The following is a 19,214-nucleotide window of genomic DNA, read 5'->3' as shown; positions in this document are numbered from 1 at the left end:
ATCAAGTGCATCATTGATGACCACAAGTAGAGTAGTGCATGGGTGCGGGAAATGGCTTAAAATAACCTATCAGAATGGGCAAACCTCATAAGATACCCATCTACAAAAACCGATATGTTGTCCAAAGGAAATGAGCTGAGACTTACTCTAGAAAGAACTGAGATTGCTAGGTGGAAGTTTTAAAGGAAGATTCAGTTAAAAATCTAAAACAAGTCACTTTTGTAGATAATGAGATTTCCATCTTGAGGGGACTGGGAATACCTTGTCAGGATATTATAAATGTGATTCCAGTCTGGTAAAGGACTGGGGATAACTGCTAAACCCCCAAATTGTAAACTTTATGGGTCTGAACATTTTGAATAGACAAAATGGTTTTCAAGTATTTTCATTTATCATTCCTATCAGCTATTTCTGTGGAAGAATATTCTATGAGTCAGATATTAAGTAATTTTTGAACATTCTTTTCTCAACAAAATGGAGGTTTTTGCACTCCAGCACTTTTGTTCAGAAGTGGAAGGGTATGCTTTAGAGTGAAAGGAATGAATCAAACAGCCCAGAAGCCATGGCAAGATGAACCTTCTCAATCAAGGTATCAATCTTCATTACCCTACTATGTAGAAGTGGAATACAAGTCATAGAACAAGAAAAAATATGACCATTATTTTAGAAATTTTGTAATACTTGTCAGAAACACCTGAAAACAATTTAAGTCAAAGTGATGTATGTTGCTTTCCGAGGCAAGGAAGAATCTCCTTAAGATGGCTGCTTTGGTCCAATACTTCAAGGCAATTACCTTATAAACTTTCTTTAGAACAAGAACATTTTCCAGGTTCTGGGGAGGTTTTTTTTAGTGATAAGCACTGCCTCTGATTAGAGATAGAAATACATGGGAGATTAAGAGTCACTTATGGTGACTCTTAATCTCACAAAACAAACTGAGGGTTGCTGGGGGGAGGGGGGTTGGGAGAAGGGGGGTGGAGTTATGGACATTGGGGAGGGTATGTGCTTTGGTGAGTGCTGTGAAGTGTGTAAACCTGGTGATTCACAGGCCTGTACCCCTGGGGATAAAAATATATTATATGTTTATAAAAAATAAAAAATTTAAAAAAAAAGAAATACATGAAGAATTTTTGCCATGTTTTGTCATTTTTAAAGATTTTTCTTTTTTTTAATGATTTTATTTATTTATTTGACAGACAGAGATTACAAGTAGGCAGAGAGAGAGAGGGAGAAGCAGGCTCCCCGCTGAGCAGAGAGCCTAACATGGGGCTTAATCCCAGGACCCTGGGATCATGTCCTGAGCTGAAGGCAGAGGCTTAACCCACTGAGTCATCGAGGTGCCCCTTTAATGCTTTTTCAACATCTTAGATGAATCTCCTCTAACATTCCAGAATAATATAAAACAACTTCAATATTTAACTTATACCAAAGTAAATGCTTACACAAAAGAGAGAAAAACTGAGATCAACGCTTACCAGTCTGCATATGGTTTAAGCAGGAACATGGGAAATGAGGGAACCTCAGTTAATATTTCACTGAAGCTGTTCAAATTGAGAGCTGACTTTAAAAAAAAATCCTCCTACATCTTGCATATTATCACTGCTGCTTTCTGATGACACTGTTCATTAAGTAAACTTGCTTGGCAACAATCAATGTGTGTTTTTGTTTAAAAGAAATGACTATGAATAGATCAGTTAGTTAGCAACTTTGCTATCCAGATGGCAACAATTTTGAGACAGATTGTGAAAGGGGTATCAATTATTTTTAATTGAGCCAGCTCTCCTCATCCCAGACACTGTCTACCTCTGAAGCAGTACTTTGAGTGATCTGCTGGGTGACCTTTGGTAGAGGGAGATGACTAATAGCTTTGAAGATTCAGCACTATTACCTGAATTCCAAGGCACAAACACGACTGCACTTTCCAGTTGTAAAACCACAAACACTACATATGTTTGATTATGATGATCTTTTCAATTCAGTTAAAAGCAGAAGGTAACCTGTTTTTATGTGTCATGTGGGTGGCACACCCGATGATAAGGGTATATAAATGCCCCAGTCTGAGAAGTGGCATTCAAGCTCAGAAGCTTCTCATTGTACAACACATCTCCTGCCACTATGTCCTACAACTGCTGCTCTGGAAACTTCTCCTCCCAGTCCCTTGGGGGATACCTGCGCTACCCAGGATCTTTCTGCGGCTCATCTTACCCCAACAACCTGTTCTGCAGCACTAACCTCCAGTCTCCTGGCACATACCAGCTGGGCTCCTCCCTCTCCAGTGGCTGTCAAGAGACCTGCTGTGAGCCCACCAGCTGCCGGACGTCCTACCTGGTGTCCAGACCTTGCCAGACATCCTGCTACCCCACGAGGACCTCCACACTCTTCAGTCCCTGCCAGACAACTTATACAGGGTCTCTGGGCTTTGGCTCCAGCGGCTTTCAATCTTTTGGTTGTGGCTCTCCCTCTCTGGGCTTTGGATTGGGTGGTTTCCAGTCAGTGGGCTGTGGTCCCAGTGCCTTTTCATCCCTGGGTTGTAGATCCAGCTTTTACCGTCCACTCTACTACTCTTCTAGAAGCTGCCAGTCTGCTTTCTACCAACCAACCTGTGGATCTGGCTTCTACTAATCTTATGTTGGAACATAATACCTACTATGTCTAGAAATTTACCACAATACCAGCTATGTCAAGATCCATGCTATCTATTGATGTCTGTCTGTCCTTTTCATTAGCTTACAAATTTGACTTCTATTGTGACCTTCTATGGTTTAGAAATAATTTGCATTCCAGTAATTGGAAAACACATTCATGGAAGAAAGATGTTGAAGCAACTTTCTTATAGTTATATATACAATATTGAAATGTATTTCTTTTTTAAACTTTCTTACTATCTCCTAGTTATTTCTCCTAGTACATTTGTTGCAAATTTTACAAAATGGAAAAATCTAAGTTTAAATAAAAGTATGTTACGTGACATTCACATATATGTTTTCGTGTTATTTGTTTACTCTGTGTCTTCAAAAACTACTTTTAAATATCTGACTGGATATTTCTGTATTTGTATTTATCATTCAAAAATTTTTTTTATTTAAGGGACTCCTGGGTGGCTCAGTTCATTGAACATCTAGCTCTTGATTTCAGTTCAGGTCCTGATCTCAGGGTTGTGAGATTGAACCCCATGTTGTGCTCTGTACTTAGCACAGAGTGGGCTTCTCCCTCTCCCTCTCCTCCCCACTCACGCTCTCTCTCTCTGAAATATATATATATATATATAATTTAAAATAAAAAAATAAAATCTTCAACTGTCTTTTTGGTTTGAAAGAAATTGTTTTATCTTTAATCTCCACTCCATACCTTCATATGATAAAACCTAGAAACATATTTTTAAGACGACAAAGACTTGTGACCTTTTGTTCTGTATGGAGTTAGAAATTTTAGTGTTTTTATATAAAATAATTATAAATTATAATGGATATTACATACACTACAGAATTTTGGAAGGAAGGCAACTCTAATAAAATATATCCTAAAGTACGTGCAAAAGTGGAGTGAAACTCTCCAGTCAGAAGTTAGACGTTAGTGAGTTAGATTTGGTGAAGTTCCACTCACCCCACTCAACTGACATAGGAAACCAAATCTCAAGTGTTGAGTCACTATATGGTACACTTGAAACTAATGTAACACTGTGTGTTAACTATACTGGAATTAAAATTAAAAGTAAATGATAATAATGATGATAAAAAGAAATCGTCTCTAAATGAAATATCACACACATTCCAACATTTATTGGTAAATAGCCCCACTATAGTCAGTCCTGTAGGTTTGATGAAATCCCAACTTGTTCCTGTTCTTTGGTTGTTCAGTTAATAACACTTGTTTGAAAACAACAACAGAACAAAACTCAAGACGAGTGCAAATATTCTGCTGTCACAGCATTCAGCTAGACATCCAGGCAGCTGATGACATGGGAATCAGTTCTCCTCTAGACATTTATCCACTAAGTCAAGGACTACACTACTAAAGGCACAGATAACTAGATTCTCACCCGCAGGGTAACCATATGGCTTGGCTCATTCTGTTTGTCTCAGCATCCTGTCTCCTCTGGTAAAGGTCTTAGTTTTTGTTTTGTTTTGTTTTTGTTTTTGTTTTTTTACTTTTTATTTATAATGAGTGATAATTGAATTAACATAAGTGAGATTGGTTTGGGAGACCTCCAACTTCGGTCATGCTTTTAGTTCATGGAGTATGAGATGTATGCATAGTGAGCAGTGGTTTTACCTTAACCAACGTTAAATCTGGAATAAGACAAGACTTCTCCTCTGCTTCCTTTGTTGATCCTTTTTTGACAAAAATAGAACTGTCACTTTTCTGTCAAAGACAGTGTGCAGAGGGATCATTGAAAGACAAATTACACTCAGATACAAGGGATAGGACCGCTTACATATTTGTTGTTCTAAAGCAGCCTAAAATACTGAAAGGGTTCTTTCCATAGGCTGCAGCATGCAATAATATACAACAAGTGACCAGTAGGTGGAGATAGTGAGGAACTTGAGAATTACCAATGGGTTGTGCATGAAGTAAGAGTAAGAAATTGAGGCTGCCACACAGCATATAAAGAATAATTTACATGCTCTTGCTGGAGTGGCTTGACCATATATTATATTGTTTGAACCTGCAACTATTTTTTTTGTCTGATATTTCTTCTTTAAACTTTGCAAAAATTTATTTTTAGGAGCAATGAGCTAAAATGGAAGAAGTTCATTTTTAGTGAAAAAGTGAATAGGTAATTTCTGTTCCTAAAGCAAGTTGATGGGGAATATTTAATTCATACAACAATTTGATGCCATTTACTATCTACCATGGGGGTCAGCAATGTCACAGACCACATGAAAATTCAGAGACAATTTTGCTGAAGAAGCAACAATAACCAGTTCAAAAGAAAGCAGAAGTGTTCTTTGAGGGTTTTTTTTTTTTTTTCTGTGTACCTATGTGTGTATTTGCTTATTTTGTATTTGTGTAAGTGAGTATGTAAGTAATCTTTACACCCAATATGCAGCCCAAACTCACCACCTGCAAATCAAGAGGTGTATGCTCTTCCAACTGAGCCAGCCCCCCGAAAGTAGTTTTTTTTTTGTTTATTTATTTATTTATTTATTTGACAGAGAGAGATCACAAGTAGGCAGAGAGGCAGGCAGAGAGAGAGAGAGAGAAGGAAGCAGACTCCCTGCCGAGCAGAGAACCCGATGCGGGACTCGATCCCAGGACCCTGAGATCATGACCTGAGCCGAAGGCAGCAGCTTAACCCACTGAGCCACCCAGGCGCCCCCGAAAGTAGTTTTTTTGTTTGTTTTTTTTAGATTGTGATGAAAGAAAAACTCCCTAAGGAAGCCATTTTAGACTTCTTTCTAAGTCAGCATGACTGTATATAAACTTTGTTCAAACTGGAAGTCTGCTTTATGGCCCACCACGCATGCATTGTCCACTTGCTTTGTGAATGAGTAGCCTAAAGGAAAACCATCTTGTCCTTGAGATATCAATCAGTGCTTCTACTCTCCAAATTCCTTGATGTTAAAACTTAGGATTTCTACCTATATGCTCATCTACAATTTTTTTGAGCTTTTGCAAGATGTAGAAAAGCACATTATCCTATAAAGACTGTTCGTTCTCTGGAGCACTTTGTTTCTCCTGAAGATCCTCTTTCCTGGACAGCTGTCCTAATTGGGGCTCTATTCTCTTCCATATTGGAGTTCTCTTTCTGGTAAATTTACATCACCAGTTGCTTCCAAAGATGATGAATTATCATTAGCAGTTGCAAAAGATTTTTATTAGATCACTGAGATGCATACATTTTCATTGAGGTCAAATAACTATTCTAAATGATTTTCACTCACATTAAATCCTAAATTTTCCTGTACATGCAAAACAACACACACACAAAAGCAATAGCTGTGGATGTGCTCTTCTATTAGCAGCAGAGAAACTTCACTAAGGATTAGATGAAGGCTGTTTTAGGTCCATATTGTCAAAGGCTTACATAGAAAATGAACTAACTCTAATAACGATTTGATTTCTTCATCCATTTGAATCTGCCACCTCAAAATATGCCTCCTTGTTCTGGTCATTATTTTAATCTGGGTATTTTAAAGAAAACACAGACACAGAAGAAGATCTGAAAATTGAGTAGAAGTTATCCTTTTATAAGAGACATTTATATTCATAAGGGAAACCTCTGTTTGTAAGAGTGCCTCTGCCCCACCGCATGCCAGGAAAAGAGGAAGGACTCAACAGTCCAGAAATCTCAGTCTGCGTAACAGCTTCAGCCTTGTTTACTGGTCTTTTCCTGGTCATCTCTATAACTGACTCTCTACCCCCAAAATCTTCCTTTGTCTTGAGCTACAGATGGTATCTAAGCTGATGGCTTTGGCCATTTCAAGGGGTTACTCCCCACCTTGGAGTTATACAATAATTATTAAACTTTGGTCTGACTCCAGTTCATCTAGTTTTGAAAAAATTTTTAAAAGATTTTATTTACTTATTTAACAGACAGAGATCACAAGTAGGCAGAGAGGCAGGCAGAGAGAGGAAGGGAAGTAGGCTTCCCGCTGAGCAGAGAGCCCAATGTGGGGTTCTATCCCAGGACCTGAGATGCCTTAGCCTGAGCCTAAGGCAGAGGCTTTAACCCACTGAGCCACGCAGGTGCCCCAGTTCATCTGTTTTAAATCAATTTAATTATTAGACCAGCCAAAGAATCTCAATAGTAGAAGTAAAATGTTCCTCTCTCCAGCACAGTAAAAGAATCCAAGTAAAGTTCATAATGCTCTATTTGACAATGTTAATGTAAAATTATTTAAAAAGGTCAATATCAAAGATAAAATTATTGGTTGCCTTAGTAATAATAAAAAGTGTAAATCTGGAAAAGGACAACTTCTTGGTAAAGACAGGTAGGATTCCTATGAAGAAGTAACAGTTTTAAGTATTGCAAACAAATAACTCATAATTGTATCCAAACAAACTATAATATTCTGCTAATGAAAGAGGAAGTTGTAGTTTTAAAGTTTTAAAAGCCTTCATGAATATCCACAGTAGGTTAGTTTGGTAATCAATGCTTTTCTTTTTTTTTTTTTTTTAATTTTTTATTTTTTATAAACATATTTTTATCCCCAGGGGTACAGGTCTGTGAATCACCAGGTTTACACACTTCACAGCACTCACCAAAGCACATACCCTCCCCAATGTCCATAATCCCACCCCCTTCTCCCAAACCCCCTCCCCCCAGCAACCCTCAGTTTGTTTTATGAGATTAAGAGTCACTTATGGTTTGTCTCCCTCCCAATCCCATCTTGTTTCATTGATTCTTCTCGTACCCACTTAAGCCCCCATGTTGCATCACCACTTCCTCATATCAGGGAGATCATATGATAGTTGTCTTTCTCTGCTTTTCTTTACCTCATAAATCACATCTGTTGTATTATTATCCTTGTGCCTTTGTGTTGCTGGTTTTTAGGCTGTTAGTATACTGTTCTATATAACAAAGCACACGCGAGAGATTTTCTTCTCTTTCTTGATTGGGCTACTACTCTGCCATGCTAGATTCTAAATCTTCCCTTCCCTACCCCCCAAACACACCTATGGTACTTCTGTGCAAACAGTACTCCATTTCTCTACTCAAGGACTTTCCCATGATTTTACTCAGATTACTTCCACTCCTTCAACCCGACTCACCAAGGTGGGACTGCCGTTTACAGTTCTTGGGAGATATGGCAAGATTTTGGCAATTCTATAGTTTCTCTTTTTTAATTTTCATAGAAAAGCTTCTAGGAACAGCAGTGTTAATGTTGGGGAACTTGAAAAAAAATTAAGAAATCTGGCAAGTTACATAAGAATCATCTTAATCTTTTATTTATTTTCTTTTTCAATTAAAAAAAAGATTTTATTTATTTGACACACACAGAGAGACATAAACAGAGAGTAGTAGAAGGAGAGGAAGAAGCAGACATCCCCTGAGCAGGGAACCCAATGCTCTATCCCAGGACTCTGAGATCATGACCTGAGCTGGAGGCAGATGTTAATGACTGAGCCACCCAGGCACCCCATTTTTAAAAGTTTAAACAAGAAGTTGATCATCTCTAATTGCTGGTATTGAACTTGAATATACCAAGTGAGGTGTGAGAATGCTTTTTTCTTAAGTTATTTTTGTTCATGGTGTTAGTATTAAAGACAGTAACATTGTGATGTGACACTAATAATAATAATTAAAGTGAGGAATATAGGATTTGTCACAGCACTCAGGATTTCCAGGGATCTTTTCCTGAGAGGTAGTCATATATTTTTCTCTCAGTCTTTTATTAAGTATTATAGTTAATACAAATATTTTCAAATAAAATTAGCTCACCCTTTCTTCACGCATTTCTCCTAAATGCTAAATTTGTTTTCATTTCTACTCTTTATTCTGGGTACTCTTCATGAGGCTAATGAAACAAGATCCCATAGGAGTTGAAGCCTATTCATATGAAGGAATTTCTGTAGTACCAGGGGTACTCAGCTACTCTTTGGTTAAACAAAGAATTGCATATTAAAACAAAACAAAACAGAAAGAACAATAAAAGATAGATTCTAGAGGTCAGATTCTACAAGATCTTTGATTTATAAACTTTGGCAAGCTTCTAATCCTTTTGAGTTTTTATTCCCTTATGTCTGGAAAGGTCTATAGGACACAATGTTTATCTTTCTCACAGGGATGTTTGGGTATTAAATGGAAGTGGTATATCTGATACCTGTTGTGCCCCTCCTTTATATGCTCATTCTCTCTGCGGATGCCCGGCACAGCTATAGTGAACAATTTCATCCAGACTCCAACTCTCTTTGCACAGAGTTTCTCCACACAAACACAGCATTTCCTTCACTTCTCTCCCTGAGCTTCTCTGAGATCACAGCCAGGAAAACAAATGGAACCCATGTGAATCCTCCTTTGTATACTGAATGTTCCAGGAAATTAACATACATCTGGCTACAACACTGAACCAATGAGAGGTGGAGCTGATGGATAAATGCTTCTGCCTGTTGATCAGATCCTGGAGTAAATAATCCTGAGAGTCATTCTAGAAGTCCCTAAAAAAGGCCAAGAAAGATTATGTTCCCATTGCCCACTGTAATATTAACTAAAAAAATGTGTCCCTTTATGAGATTTTCCTCCCTGATTCTTTAACCTTCCATCATCTCCCAAACCTGCTCCCTGGGATCCTTAAACCAAGGAAACCACTTGCACCCAAGTTCTTGATTTTAGCTCTATTTTGGAGAGACAGCGATTGAGGCTAATATTAATAAGCATAAATGTTTGTTCAACACTGCTCATGTGTGTTGCTCTTAGCTTGAAAGGCTGAACCTTGGAGAAGCATCAGGAGGTTATTCACACTTCCTTAACCTTTCTTAGGTAGGTACTCCCTACCTAAGATTTTGAAACTCATATACGTTTATACATAAGGGTCAGGAACACACCACTTGTGGTAGGCAGGGATAGTGGCACTTAGACTAACCAACAAAGAGCATACATACCATCTATCCTGGGAGCTAAAGCTCATCTTTTCTCTGCTGAAAATCCACTCAGATGCTAGACTCTGAAGTACGTGTCTATTGATGTATAACTTTACCTTATAAATTATATCATATTCTTGTTGTCTGCATTTCTAGTTTATGTACCAATTTGTTTTCCTTTATCAGCAAAATTCATGATCTTTATTCTCAGCTGTGTCACTGACGTTGAGACATGCATGCAAAATATGGACCTTCAGGAAATGAATATTCCCCAACAGGAAACATAAAGAATGTCAACAGATATTTCTTCAAATCTATCATATTGTGTGTCCAAACCCAGTCCCAGAGTTGTATTGACCTTTACAAAAATCTCCCAAATCCATGAAGCACAAAACTACAGGCAAATAATAATAATAATAAAAAGAAGATCAACAATATATTTGAGTGCCAGCTTACGAAAATTTATTAGATTAAAACGTTAATTTTTAGTTACTTTTCAATGAAAATCCAATAGCATATATTCCATCAATTGTACAGAATTTAGTTCATTTGAGATTATTCATAAGTTCAGTTGTCCAAAGTTCAGTGCTACAAGAAACTTATGATTTAGGGATAGAATAATAGTAGTAAATGGTGGAGTTGAAAATGATGGCTGTATAAGTAGAGACTTTGATTTCAATACTCAAACGCATCTGGACCCTCAAAAAGTTGCTCTATAAAAGCCAGATCCACAGAGTGGCCTGTAACACAATGACTGGTAGCTCCTAGAGGTGAAGTAGGTTGGGTGGCAGAATCTGGATCCATAGCCCAGAGAAGGGAAGCCACAGATTCTAAAACCCAGGGGTCTAAAGCCCTGGGATCCACAACCCAGTGAGTAGCAGCTTCTGGATCCATAGCCCAGGGAACGGTAGCTGCTGGACCCAATGCCCACAGACCCGGGGTAAGCAGTCCAGCAGGGACTACAGAGTGAGGAGGTCCTCGGGCGGTAGCAGAATGTCTGGCAAGGTCTGGACACCATGCAGGATGTCTGGCATCTGGTGGGCTCATAGCAGGTCTCCTGACAGCCACTGGAGAGGGAGGAGCCAAGCTGGCAGGTGCTAGGAGAGCAGAGGTCAGTGCGGTAGACCAGGTTGCTGGGGTAAGAGCCACAGGAGGATCCTGGGTAGCGCAGGTAGCCTCCAAGGGAGCGGGAGGAGAAGGTTCCAGAGCAGCAGCTGTAGGACATGTTGGCAGGAGATGTGAGTTCAGCTGAGTGACGGTGAGGAGATTCTGTGTTTGAATTTCATCTCTGGACTGGGGTGTTTATATACTCTCAGCCACAGGTGTGGCACACTACAGAATCATGGTTCCTATGTTAGATCTGCTCTTTTGCATATGTGTAACTCAATAATATCCTTTGTAATTGCAGTTGAATAGTTTCCTACATTTGGATTTATGGGTGCTATAATTTTGGTGTTACAGTCAAAGCCAATGAACTGCTCCTATGTCAGAAATGCCATGACTGTTTGACATTAATGTTCATCCCATCATGATGAGGAAACATCACAGCCAGGAGAGCTTTTCCTTGGGCTTACGTTATCTGCAACGGCGTCCTGTGTATCAACATCTTTCCGCCTGAATGGAGACTTCCTGGAATGATCCAACTTGTCACCGTACTCTACAAGCTCCAAAATTATGTGCTGGTAATTTGTTATGGCTGCAATAGAGAAAGAATGCATCAAGTAGTGGTTACCCAGTGTGTCTCTTATCCAGTGAAGAGAGAACAAAAATATATAAAACAAAGAGAGAGATAGCTAGACACTGACAGACACATGGCCACGTATCTAAAGAAAAGGTGACAACACAAGGGCTCAGCTGAAGCAATCCCAAAGAAGGTCAATGTAGACCCATTTCTAGGCAGTCAAGAGGAAAACACTAGTGTGCTGACGGCAGGGGATAGCTGAAAGAGAATAGCAGAAACAGAGTTTTCAGCCTTTTTTCTGGTGTAATCCTAAATGATGATCTGTTCCATCCCAATGTCTTTAGAATTAGAACCTTTCAAATTTAGTATTTTTTTTAAAGATTTTATTTGTTTATTTTACAGAGAGAGACAGAGAGGTCACAAGTAGGCAGAGAGGCAGGCAGAGAGAGAGGGAGAAGCAGGCTCCCCGCCAAGGAGAGAGCCCGATGTGGGGCTCGATCCCAGGACCCTGGGATCATGACCTGGGCCGAAGGCAGAGGCTTAACCCACTGAGCCACTCAGGCGCCCCCTCAAATTTAGTATTTTTATGAGGAGTGATGTATTATCCATTTTATCATCTACATTTATAAATATCCAGGGCTTCTAACATTTTAGAAAGTTTTAGTTTTTCACTACTCGGGTTTCGAATGATTTTCTGGCAATTCCACAACCTGGTACCACCCTTCATTTTCCTACCTAAATGTTTCTTTTCCAGGTCTCTTTTCCTCTGGGGGTACATGAATCTGTTTCTCTTTCTCTCCTTTTTCTCTATCTGTCCCCCTACCATTTTTCATTCTTGTTTTTTTCTGTGTTTAAATTTGATTTTCTCCATTTTTCTTGTCTCCTCCTCCTCCTCCTTCTTCTTCTTCGCCATTGCTTAACTACAGATTCCATTTTTTTAAAATGTTGATAATTTATCATATTCTTACAGTGTAACCGGCTGCTTTCTAAGTTCAATGTTAAAATAAAATCAGTGAAAAAACAAATAAAATAAGGGTGCCAGGGTTGCTCAGTCGGTTAAGCACCTGACTCTTGGTTTGGGCTTAGATCATGCTCTCAGGGTCATGGGATCAAGCCCCATGTCAAGCTTCACCCTAGGTATGGTGGCTGCTTAAGATTTTCTCTCTCTCTCTCCCCTTTGCACTACCCGCTCTCTCTAAAAGTTAACTAATTACTTGATTAAAATCAGCTAAATAATATTCTAGGCCTGGGAGAATGTACTATTATGGTTGATGGCAAAATTTTATTTTACCAATAAAACCATAATAAACTCACAACAATAATGTTAAAAGTATTGAATTCTTTCAATAAAATTTATAGCAGTTTTAAAAGAAACATTGTAGACTTTCTAGAAGGAAGAGAACTGAGAAAAGATGTAAATGAACCCAATTCAAATACCTACTTTGTGAGTCCTTGATTTTCTGTTCATCAAAATCAGAATTTCTCCTTGCTTTTTGCCTGGCTCAGCAAGTAGGTAAAGGGTCCTATTGATACAATACTGTGGATGTTATGATTTCCCCAAGTTTTCTGTTTTCAAACACAATTCCTTAAAATAAATTTGGTCAGAGAGTACAAGATTTCAATCATGTAGGATGAATAAATTCTGGGGTTCCAATATACAATATGGTAGTTGCAGTTAGTAAAACTACTAATACCACTTATATATACTTAAAATTTGCTAAGGTGTTCTTAAGTGTTTTAACCACCCATGCAAAAATTATAACCATGTGAATGGTGAATATTTTATTAGTTTGATTTTGATAATCATTTCATGATGTAGACTTATGTCTAAACATCACATTGTATACCTTAAATACATATAAGCTGTCATTTATACTTTAATAAAGCTGGAAAAAACAAAATAATATTGAAGGTAAAACTTATGGGTTAAAATTTCTGAAGCTTCATCCACATTAAGTTAGTATTAATTTCAAAAAGATTTGTTAATTCCCCACCTGTAGACTAATTCATTAACCTTAGACTCAGTGAATATACTGTTTGTTCTATATAGCATAGAGCTCCACCATTTTTTGAACTGATTTATTTCTCAACAACTAAAATTGAGATATTTCACATAGAATTAATCACTCTGGGCTGTGCACCCAGTGACATCTAGTCTTTTTTTTTTTTTTCTTTAAGATTTTATTTATTTATTTGACAGACAGAGATCACAAATAGGCAGAGAGGCAGACAGAGAGCAGGGGGGAAGCAGGTCACCACCGAGCAGAGAACCCAGTTTGGGGCTCGATCCTAGGACCCTGGGATCATGACCTGAGCTGAAGGCAGAAGTTTTAACCCATTGAGCCACCCAGGTGCCTGACATCTAGTCTTGCTATTGCAAAGTCCCATCACTAGGCTATGAACAAAATTGTTTTGATATTTGAGTCATGTTTCCAACAGAATCTCATCCACAGTTGAAAGTCGTAACTTTGGGCACCCACCTGCTGCTGTTCTTCAAATTGCATAACAGGCTGGAGATCTTTCTTTTACTAATTATCTAGGTTAGACATCCAATAAGCAAAAGCTAATACTTTTAAGTTAAAGATTCCAATACTATGTATTATTATTTATAGTGACAAAACGTGTTATTATCCAACATAGATTAAAGACTTTTGAATTCTGTATTCTTGAAAATATATTTGTTGTACAAAGATATCATGGCTGCTTTTCTTAAATGTGCTACATGAAATATTAAAGCACATTTCTCTCTGTAATATATTCTTGGTATATCTCCCTAGGGATCATTTCATTTAAATTTTATAAGGTGGAGAAACACTGAAGATTTCTCAATAAACATATCAGTGAGGTATCCGAGTATGTATCTTTTTTTTCCTATAAATTATCCAGAAACAATGGTTGAGAACATGAGTTCAAATGGACGTTATTTATTTTGGAGGGGATACCAGTAATTACATGCAGGGGAATGGGGAAATATGGCAGACAATGGAAGGAAGGCAATGCAGGGTGCATTACTAAGCCAGACACCACTGCAAACAACTGAAACCCAATACTAATGGAGAATTCCCCACACAGGGTGCAGCAAGCCCTTGTGGAATGAAAAAGTCCTTGGGCAGAATTTTATAGATACTCTCCAGTAATCAGTACACTTCAGAGTTTACGGATGATTACCCAGGGATGTAGGCTGAGTGTGACAGCTTCTGTTGGGAATGAGGTATTACTAGAAAAGCAGAGATACAATAAATAGGGAAAGGAATAAGATAAGATTTGGAAGTATAAATGGGAAAAGAAAAGCAGAAAGTTGTGAAGTCACATAGTGAATTCAGGTCATATTGTGACGCAATGTAAAGCAGATAAGGTATGGAATAGGAGACAGGTTTGGAAAGAAAGGCTGAAGACCCACAACTGTGGCATTTGAGTTTCCTGAAATTTGGAAGGTGTCATCTATTACCAGTGAAACCACTACAACAGGACTTTTCAATGGCTACCTTCACTGTGGCTCCTCACTTAATTTGAATCATTCCCTTGTATTTTTAAAACAAGTACATCTTTCAAAATTATGTAAAACTAACAAGTTAACATTACTTAAAACAGTGAACCCTTCTGCTCAGTGAGAATAGAAACTCCAGTGAAAATACATCATCATCATCACCTCTGTTTGGAGACTTCAGAGAAATACCGAAGTATTTCAGAGTCCCGAAGGTACTATATGGGCCAGAACTTAAGTCAAAAGAGATAAGCTTCCATCTGGAGTTGCTATTCTCTTAAAATTACATGTTGATTTTGAAAGTAGTGACCGAGAGGCTAAGAGAATTCCATAAACTCAGTGGGCTTAAGAAATAAAATTGGAATTCAGCAACTATCAGAGTTGAGATCATGGCAAATATCCCAGACCTTAGAGAGCCAATTCCTAGAAGTAAAATTGAAGTGCTAATAAGCAGCTTTTCATAAGGACTGAAGCCCAGTTTTGAATTATCTCAATCCTTGATTGGATTAAAGTGATCTAGGATGCTGGTGACCTTATTTTAGCAGCCTGCCTGAAACATAAGTAAATTCTTTCTGGAGGAAAGTAAATCATTCTAAGATGTATGTGTATGTGCATTTCATATATATTTCTACTACTCTCAAAATATAGTAGGAATATGAGAAAAAATAAGATTGAAACAAAAGAGAACACCAGAAAATAGAATCTGAAATACATGGTCCATGTGCCAAAATCAGGCATTAAAATACCTTTGTGAAGAATTTAACCTATTAGGAAATAGGAAGATATTATCAAGGAATAATTATATTTAAAGAAATGAAGATATGTTTGATAACTTTGACAGAAAACTGAAAGCAATGCAACAGAACCTCATTGAAATTTTGGAAATTAACAATATACTAACTGATCCATAAAATTTAATTGATCTCCTTTTTTCAGGAGATGAAACAGAGCTGAACAGACAATTAATGAATTGGGGGATGGAATAGGAAGAAATTCCCAAAGTTAAGCATAAAGAGATTAAAAGAATGAAAACAAAGAAAAGAGTATAAAAGGCATATGTAACATTATTTAATAGTGTATTTTGCTTATAGTTAGAATTTCAGAAAAGGGGAGATGAGAATGAGATAGAAACAGCATTTGAAGAGACTATGGTTAAAAATTTACCCAAATTGATGAAAGGCATGAGTAGAGTTGGTTTGACACCAAGATGGAATGAAAGGCACAAGGATTTACCCAGGAAATGTCTGTGAGAGAAGAGTTGGAGGAGAGGGTGAAGAAGGCTAGGAGAGCTGTTAGACTGGGTAAAATAATCTGACCACAGTGCCTGAGGCAGCCACACAGACTAGTCCTAACTCCCTGGGGCCATTGGTGAATCCTCAGTCATTGGCTATCAGAGAAGTTCCAGGTGTCCCAGTTGGCTATCAGAGAAGTTTCATGTGTCCCAGGACAGAATTTATCTAATGTCTCTGCCGCACATGGCGTCCTTGGTCAACTCAACCTCCTCCAGTTGAAGATCTGAGAAGGGAAGTCTCAGAGTTGATATGCATATGGAGAGAATCTGTTAAGATTACAGGCCTCATATCAAACACACTGAACCTAAAACCCAATTATTTCCTTCCCTCCTTTCTATATTGTTTAGCTTTTTGGTTCTCTTCCTAAGGCCCCTGATTGATCTCTACTTGTGACTCTGTCTTGGTTCTGTCCTTCACTGTAAGCACGTCTCCAAATAAATGTCCAGGTTACTCTCTGGCTTTGACCATCAGTGATATGTATCAGCTGACATTTTTGACCCTTTCCATTGCATCTGGGACATACTATGTAATAGAATGTGGATATAGTTGGACAATAATTTTGGAAAATGAGAAAACATGGTGACAGGTAAGGTCAGTATTTAGTCTGTTCCTACTAAAGCCAAAATCATACATCTGATCAATTGACAAAGCAGAAAAATAGTTATATTTCATTTCTTGCCATTTGAGAAAAGTATGTGCCCCATTACTGCCAGGAATAAAACACACGAAGGTTATGGCAAGAGGAAAAGAAGGGCTTTCCTGGCTGAGATGAACATTAATGTCAAACAGTCACAGCATTTTTTACATAGGAGCTGTTCACTACCTTTGGCTGTAATTCCAAAATTATAGCACCCATAAATAGAAGATATGGAAACTCTTTAGCCGTAATTACAGAGATTACTGAGTTACACATATGCAAATGAGGGTGTACAAATGTGTAAAGAATGACCATGCAGGTTACCACACCTGTGGCTGAAAGTATATAAACACCCCAGTCCAGAGATGAAATTCAAACACAGAATCTCCTCACCGTCACTCAGCTGAACCCACATCTCCTGCCAACATGTCCTACAGCTGCTGCTCTGGAACCTTCTCCTCCCGCTCCCTTGGAGGCTACTTGCGCTACCCAGGATCCTCCTGTGGCTCTTACCCCAGCAACCTGGTCTACCGCACTGACCTCTGCTCTCCTAGCACCTGCCAGCTGGGCTCCTCCCTCTCCAGTGGCTGTCAGGAGACCTGCTATGAGCCCACCAGATGCCAGACATCCTGCATGGTGTCCAGACCTTGCCAGACATTCTGCTACCGCCCGAGGACCTCCTCGCTCTGTAGTCCCTGCTGGACTGCTTACCCCGGGTCTGTGGGCATTGGGTCCAGCAGCTACCGTTCCCTGGGCTATGGATCCAGAAGCTGCTACTCACTGGGTTGTGGATCCCAGGGCTTCAGACCCCTGGGATTTAGAGTCTATGCCTTCCCTTCCTTGAGCTATGGATACAGTTTCTGTCACCCAACTTATTTTCCTTCTAAGAGTTTCCATTCATCTTGTTACTGGCCAAACTGTAGATCACGCTTCTATTGATTAGCATTTTGAAGAGCGAAATCCATTTGGGAAATGCATATTCTGTCCTGAGATTACCTACTGTCTTAATTTCTTCCATTAAAATGTATCTAATATTCCCTAATCACCAGTAGCTTTGGCTAGTAACTTTACCTCACCAGTAACTTTACCTCACCAGCCCTCAAAACTGGCTGATAGAGCTCTGTTAAACTATGATTAATGAGTAATTCAAATTGTATTGTTGATAGAAGTTATTGTTTGCATTGCATTTCTCCCCAAAATAGATGGAAAATCAAATTATTTTATTTTAATAAAATCTTTATTCTGCTACCCAAATATGTTGTTAATATTTTTATTTATTAGTAGTGTGTCAACTAGGATTTGTGTTATCAAGGCTTTTGTTAATGGGCTTTGGAAAGCTCAGGTTTTAACAGCCATGCACTAATTTTTGTTGGGTTTGAGTATTTCCTCCTATTTAAGCAGTTCCTTGGATGCCTACATTTTCAAGGAATAGCCTTTTTCTCATTGAAATCCCAGGGGTTTGAGTATCTTATTCACACAATGAATATAAACTATGCATACAAAGACATAATAAAGACATTATGGATCAGAGCAATTTGAGGAGTGTAAGAACAAAGTTTAGACTTACATGCTGAGGTCTATACATGCAGGTTATTCAAATGGAAGACTGGTGTGTGGGTGTAATATTTTAGAGAAAGAACACCTATGAGCTTTAGCTAATCAAAGTGAAAGGATGCCACATATTTATTTTAATTGACTAAATCCCTGTACTCCAATTACTATTCTCAATCCATTTGTGTAAGAACAACTTAGATGGGAACAAACTTAGCTGGGAAGGAACTAGACTCAGCAGGTGTAAAGTTGCACCTGTGTTCTTTGCCAACATATACACTGAATCTAACTAAATGAGAATCTTTTCTAAAAGAGAAACTTTAAATATCATTGAAAATTATTGCTTCTGCTGTATATTTAAATAAAATTGGGTATCCTTTATTTACACCATTCTTCTCTTCTACACTGGAGTGTTATAAATGCAAGGTGCTAACATGTAACATAGAAACTAACCATATAGTAGATGATAGAGATACCATAACATACTAACATAGCATGATAATAACCAGAGACATGATATTCATATAGAACAACTAGTGTTTAAATATTTTCCCCTAGTCTTTATTTTATAAGATCCTCAAACATCCCTGAAATTAGGAAATGGAATGCAGAGTACTTGAAACTTGGATACAACCCAGTCTGCCAAGTTTATCCCAGTATATCTCACCATGTTTTCTTGATTTCCTCCTTAACTACTGACATAGTAATATATGAAATATAAAAGGAGTGAGAGGGGCCATTAATTAAATCTACTTACTCCACAGAGGGGGAAAGTGAAAGCTAGAGGTCAGATAGAATTTTACAGGATTACACAGCAAGTTATTAGTAGAATTATTAGGAGAGTTGCTTTATCCTATGCATTCTCTCCAATTCTCTCTCCCCTCATATGCTCCCTCTCTTCCTCATCTTTCGTTCCCTCTTCCTCCTCCTCCACTATGTTGAGAAAAAAGTCATGACACATAGCTAAAGGAAAACATAAAGGAATAATGGAAGGAGATTTGGGGAAAATTTCATTAGCCATTGTGCTATAAAATTTAAAATAGT

The 19,214-nt window shown here is 38.2% G+C and overlaps 3 protein-coding genes across 3 annotated transcripts; 2 read left to right on the top strand and 1 right to left on the bottom strand.

Moving 5' to 3' along the window:
* Positions 1-2,071: 2,071 nt before the first annotated feature.
* LOC131825989 (keratin-associated protein 14-like) lies at positions 2,072-2,622 on the top strand. The gene has a single exon (XM_059165289.1). It carries the CDS (start codon positions 2,116-2,118, stop codon positions 2,620-2,622), a length of 507 nt encoding a protein of 168 aa, XP_059021272.1. The 5' UTR covers positions 2,072-2,115.
* Positions 2,623-10,225: 7,603 nt separating this feature from the next.
* Positions 10,226-10,801, bottom strand: LOC131825688 (keratin-associated protein 13-1-like). Its single transcript, XM_059165094.1, has one exon. It carries the CDS (start codon positions 10,748-10,750, stop codon positions 10,226-10,228), a length of 525 nt encoding a protein of 174 aa, XP_059021077.1. The 5' UTR covers positions 10,751-10,801.
* Positions 10,802-16,994: 6,193 nt separating this feature from the next.
* Positions 16,995-17,558, top strand: LOC131825988 (keratin-associated protein 13-1-like). Its single transcript, XM_059165288.1, has one exon. It carries the CDS (start codon positions 17,046-17,048, stop codon positions 17,556-17,558), a length of 513 nt encoding a protein of 170 aa, XP_059021271.1. The 5' UTR covers positions 16,995-17,045.
* Positions 17,559-19,214: the final 1,656 nt, after the last annotated feature.

This window comes from Mustela lutreola, chromosome 2, assembly GCF_030435805.1.
Source record: "Mustela lutreola isolate mMusLut2 chromosome 2, mMusLut2.pri, whole genome shotgun sequence".
Lineage (NCBI taxonomy): Eukaryota > Metazoa > Chordata > Mammalia > Carnivora > Mustelidae > Mustela > Mustela lutreola.
Note: the sequence above shows the minus strand (reverse complement) of the source record. Positions and strands in the feature narration are given on the sequence as shown.

Bases quoted from the DNA above. Each gene is read 5' to 3' on its own strand.
- LOC131825989 (XM_059165289.1), top strand. From the start codon at position 2,116: ATGTCCTACAACTGCTGCTCTGGAAACTTCTCCTCCCAGTCCCTTGGG.
- LOC131825688 (XM_059165094.1), bottom strand. From the start codon at position 10,750: ATGTCCTACAGCTGCTGCTCTGGAACCTTCTCCTCCCGCTCCCTTGGA.
- LOC131825988 (XM_059165288.1), top strand. From the start codon at position 17,046: ATGTCCTACAGCTGCTGCTCTGGAACCTTCTCCTCCCGCTCCCTTGGA.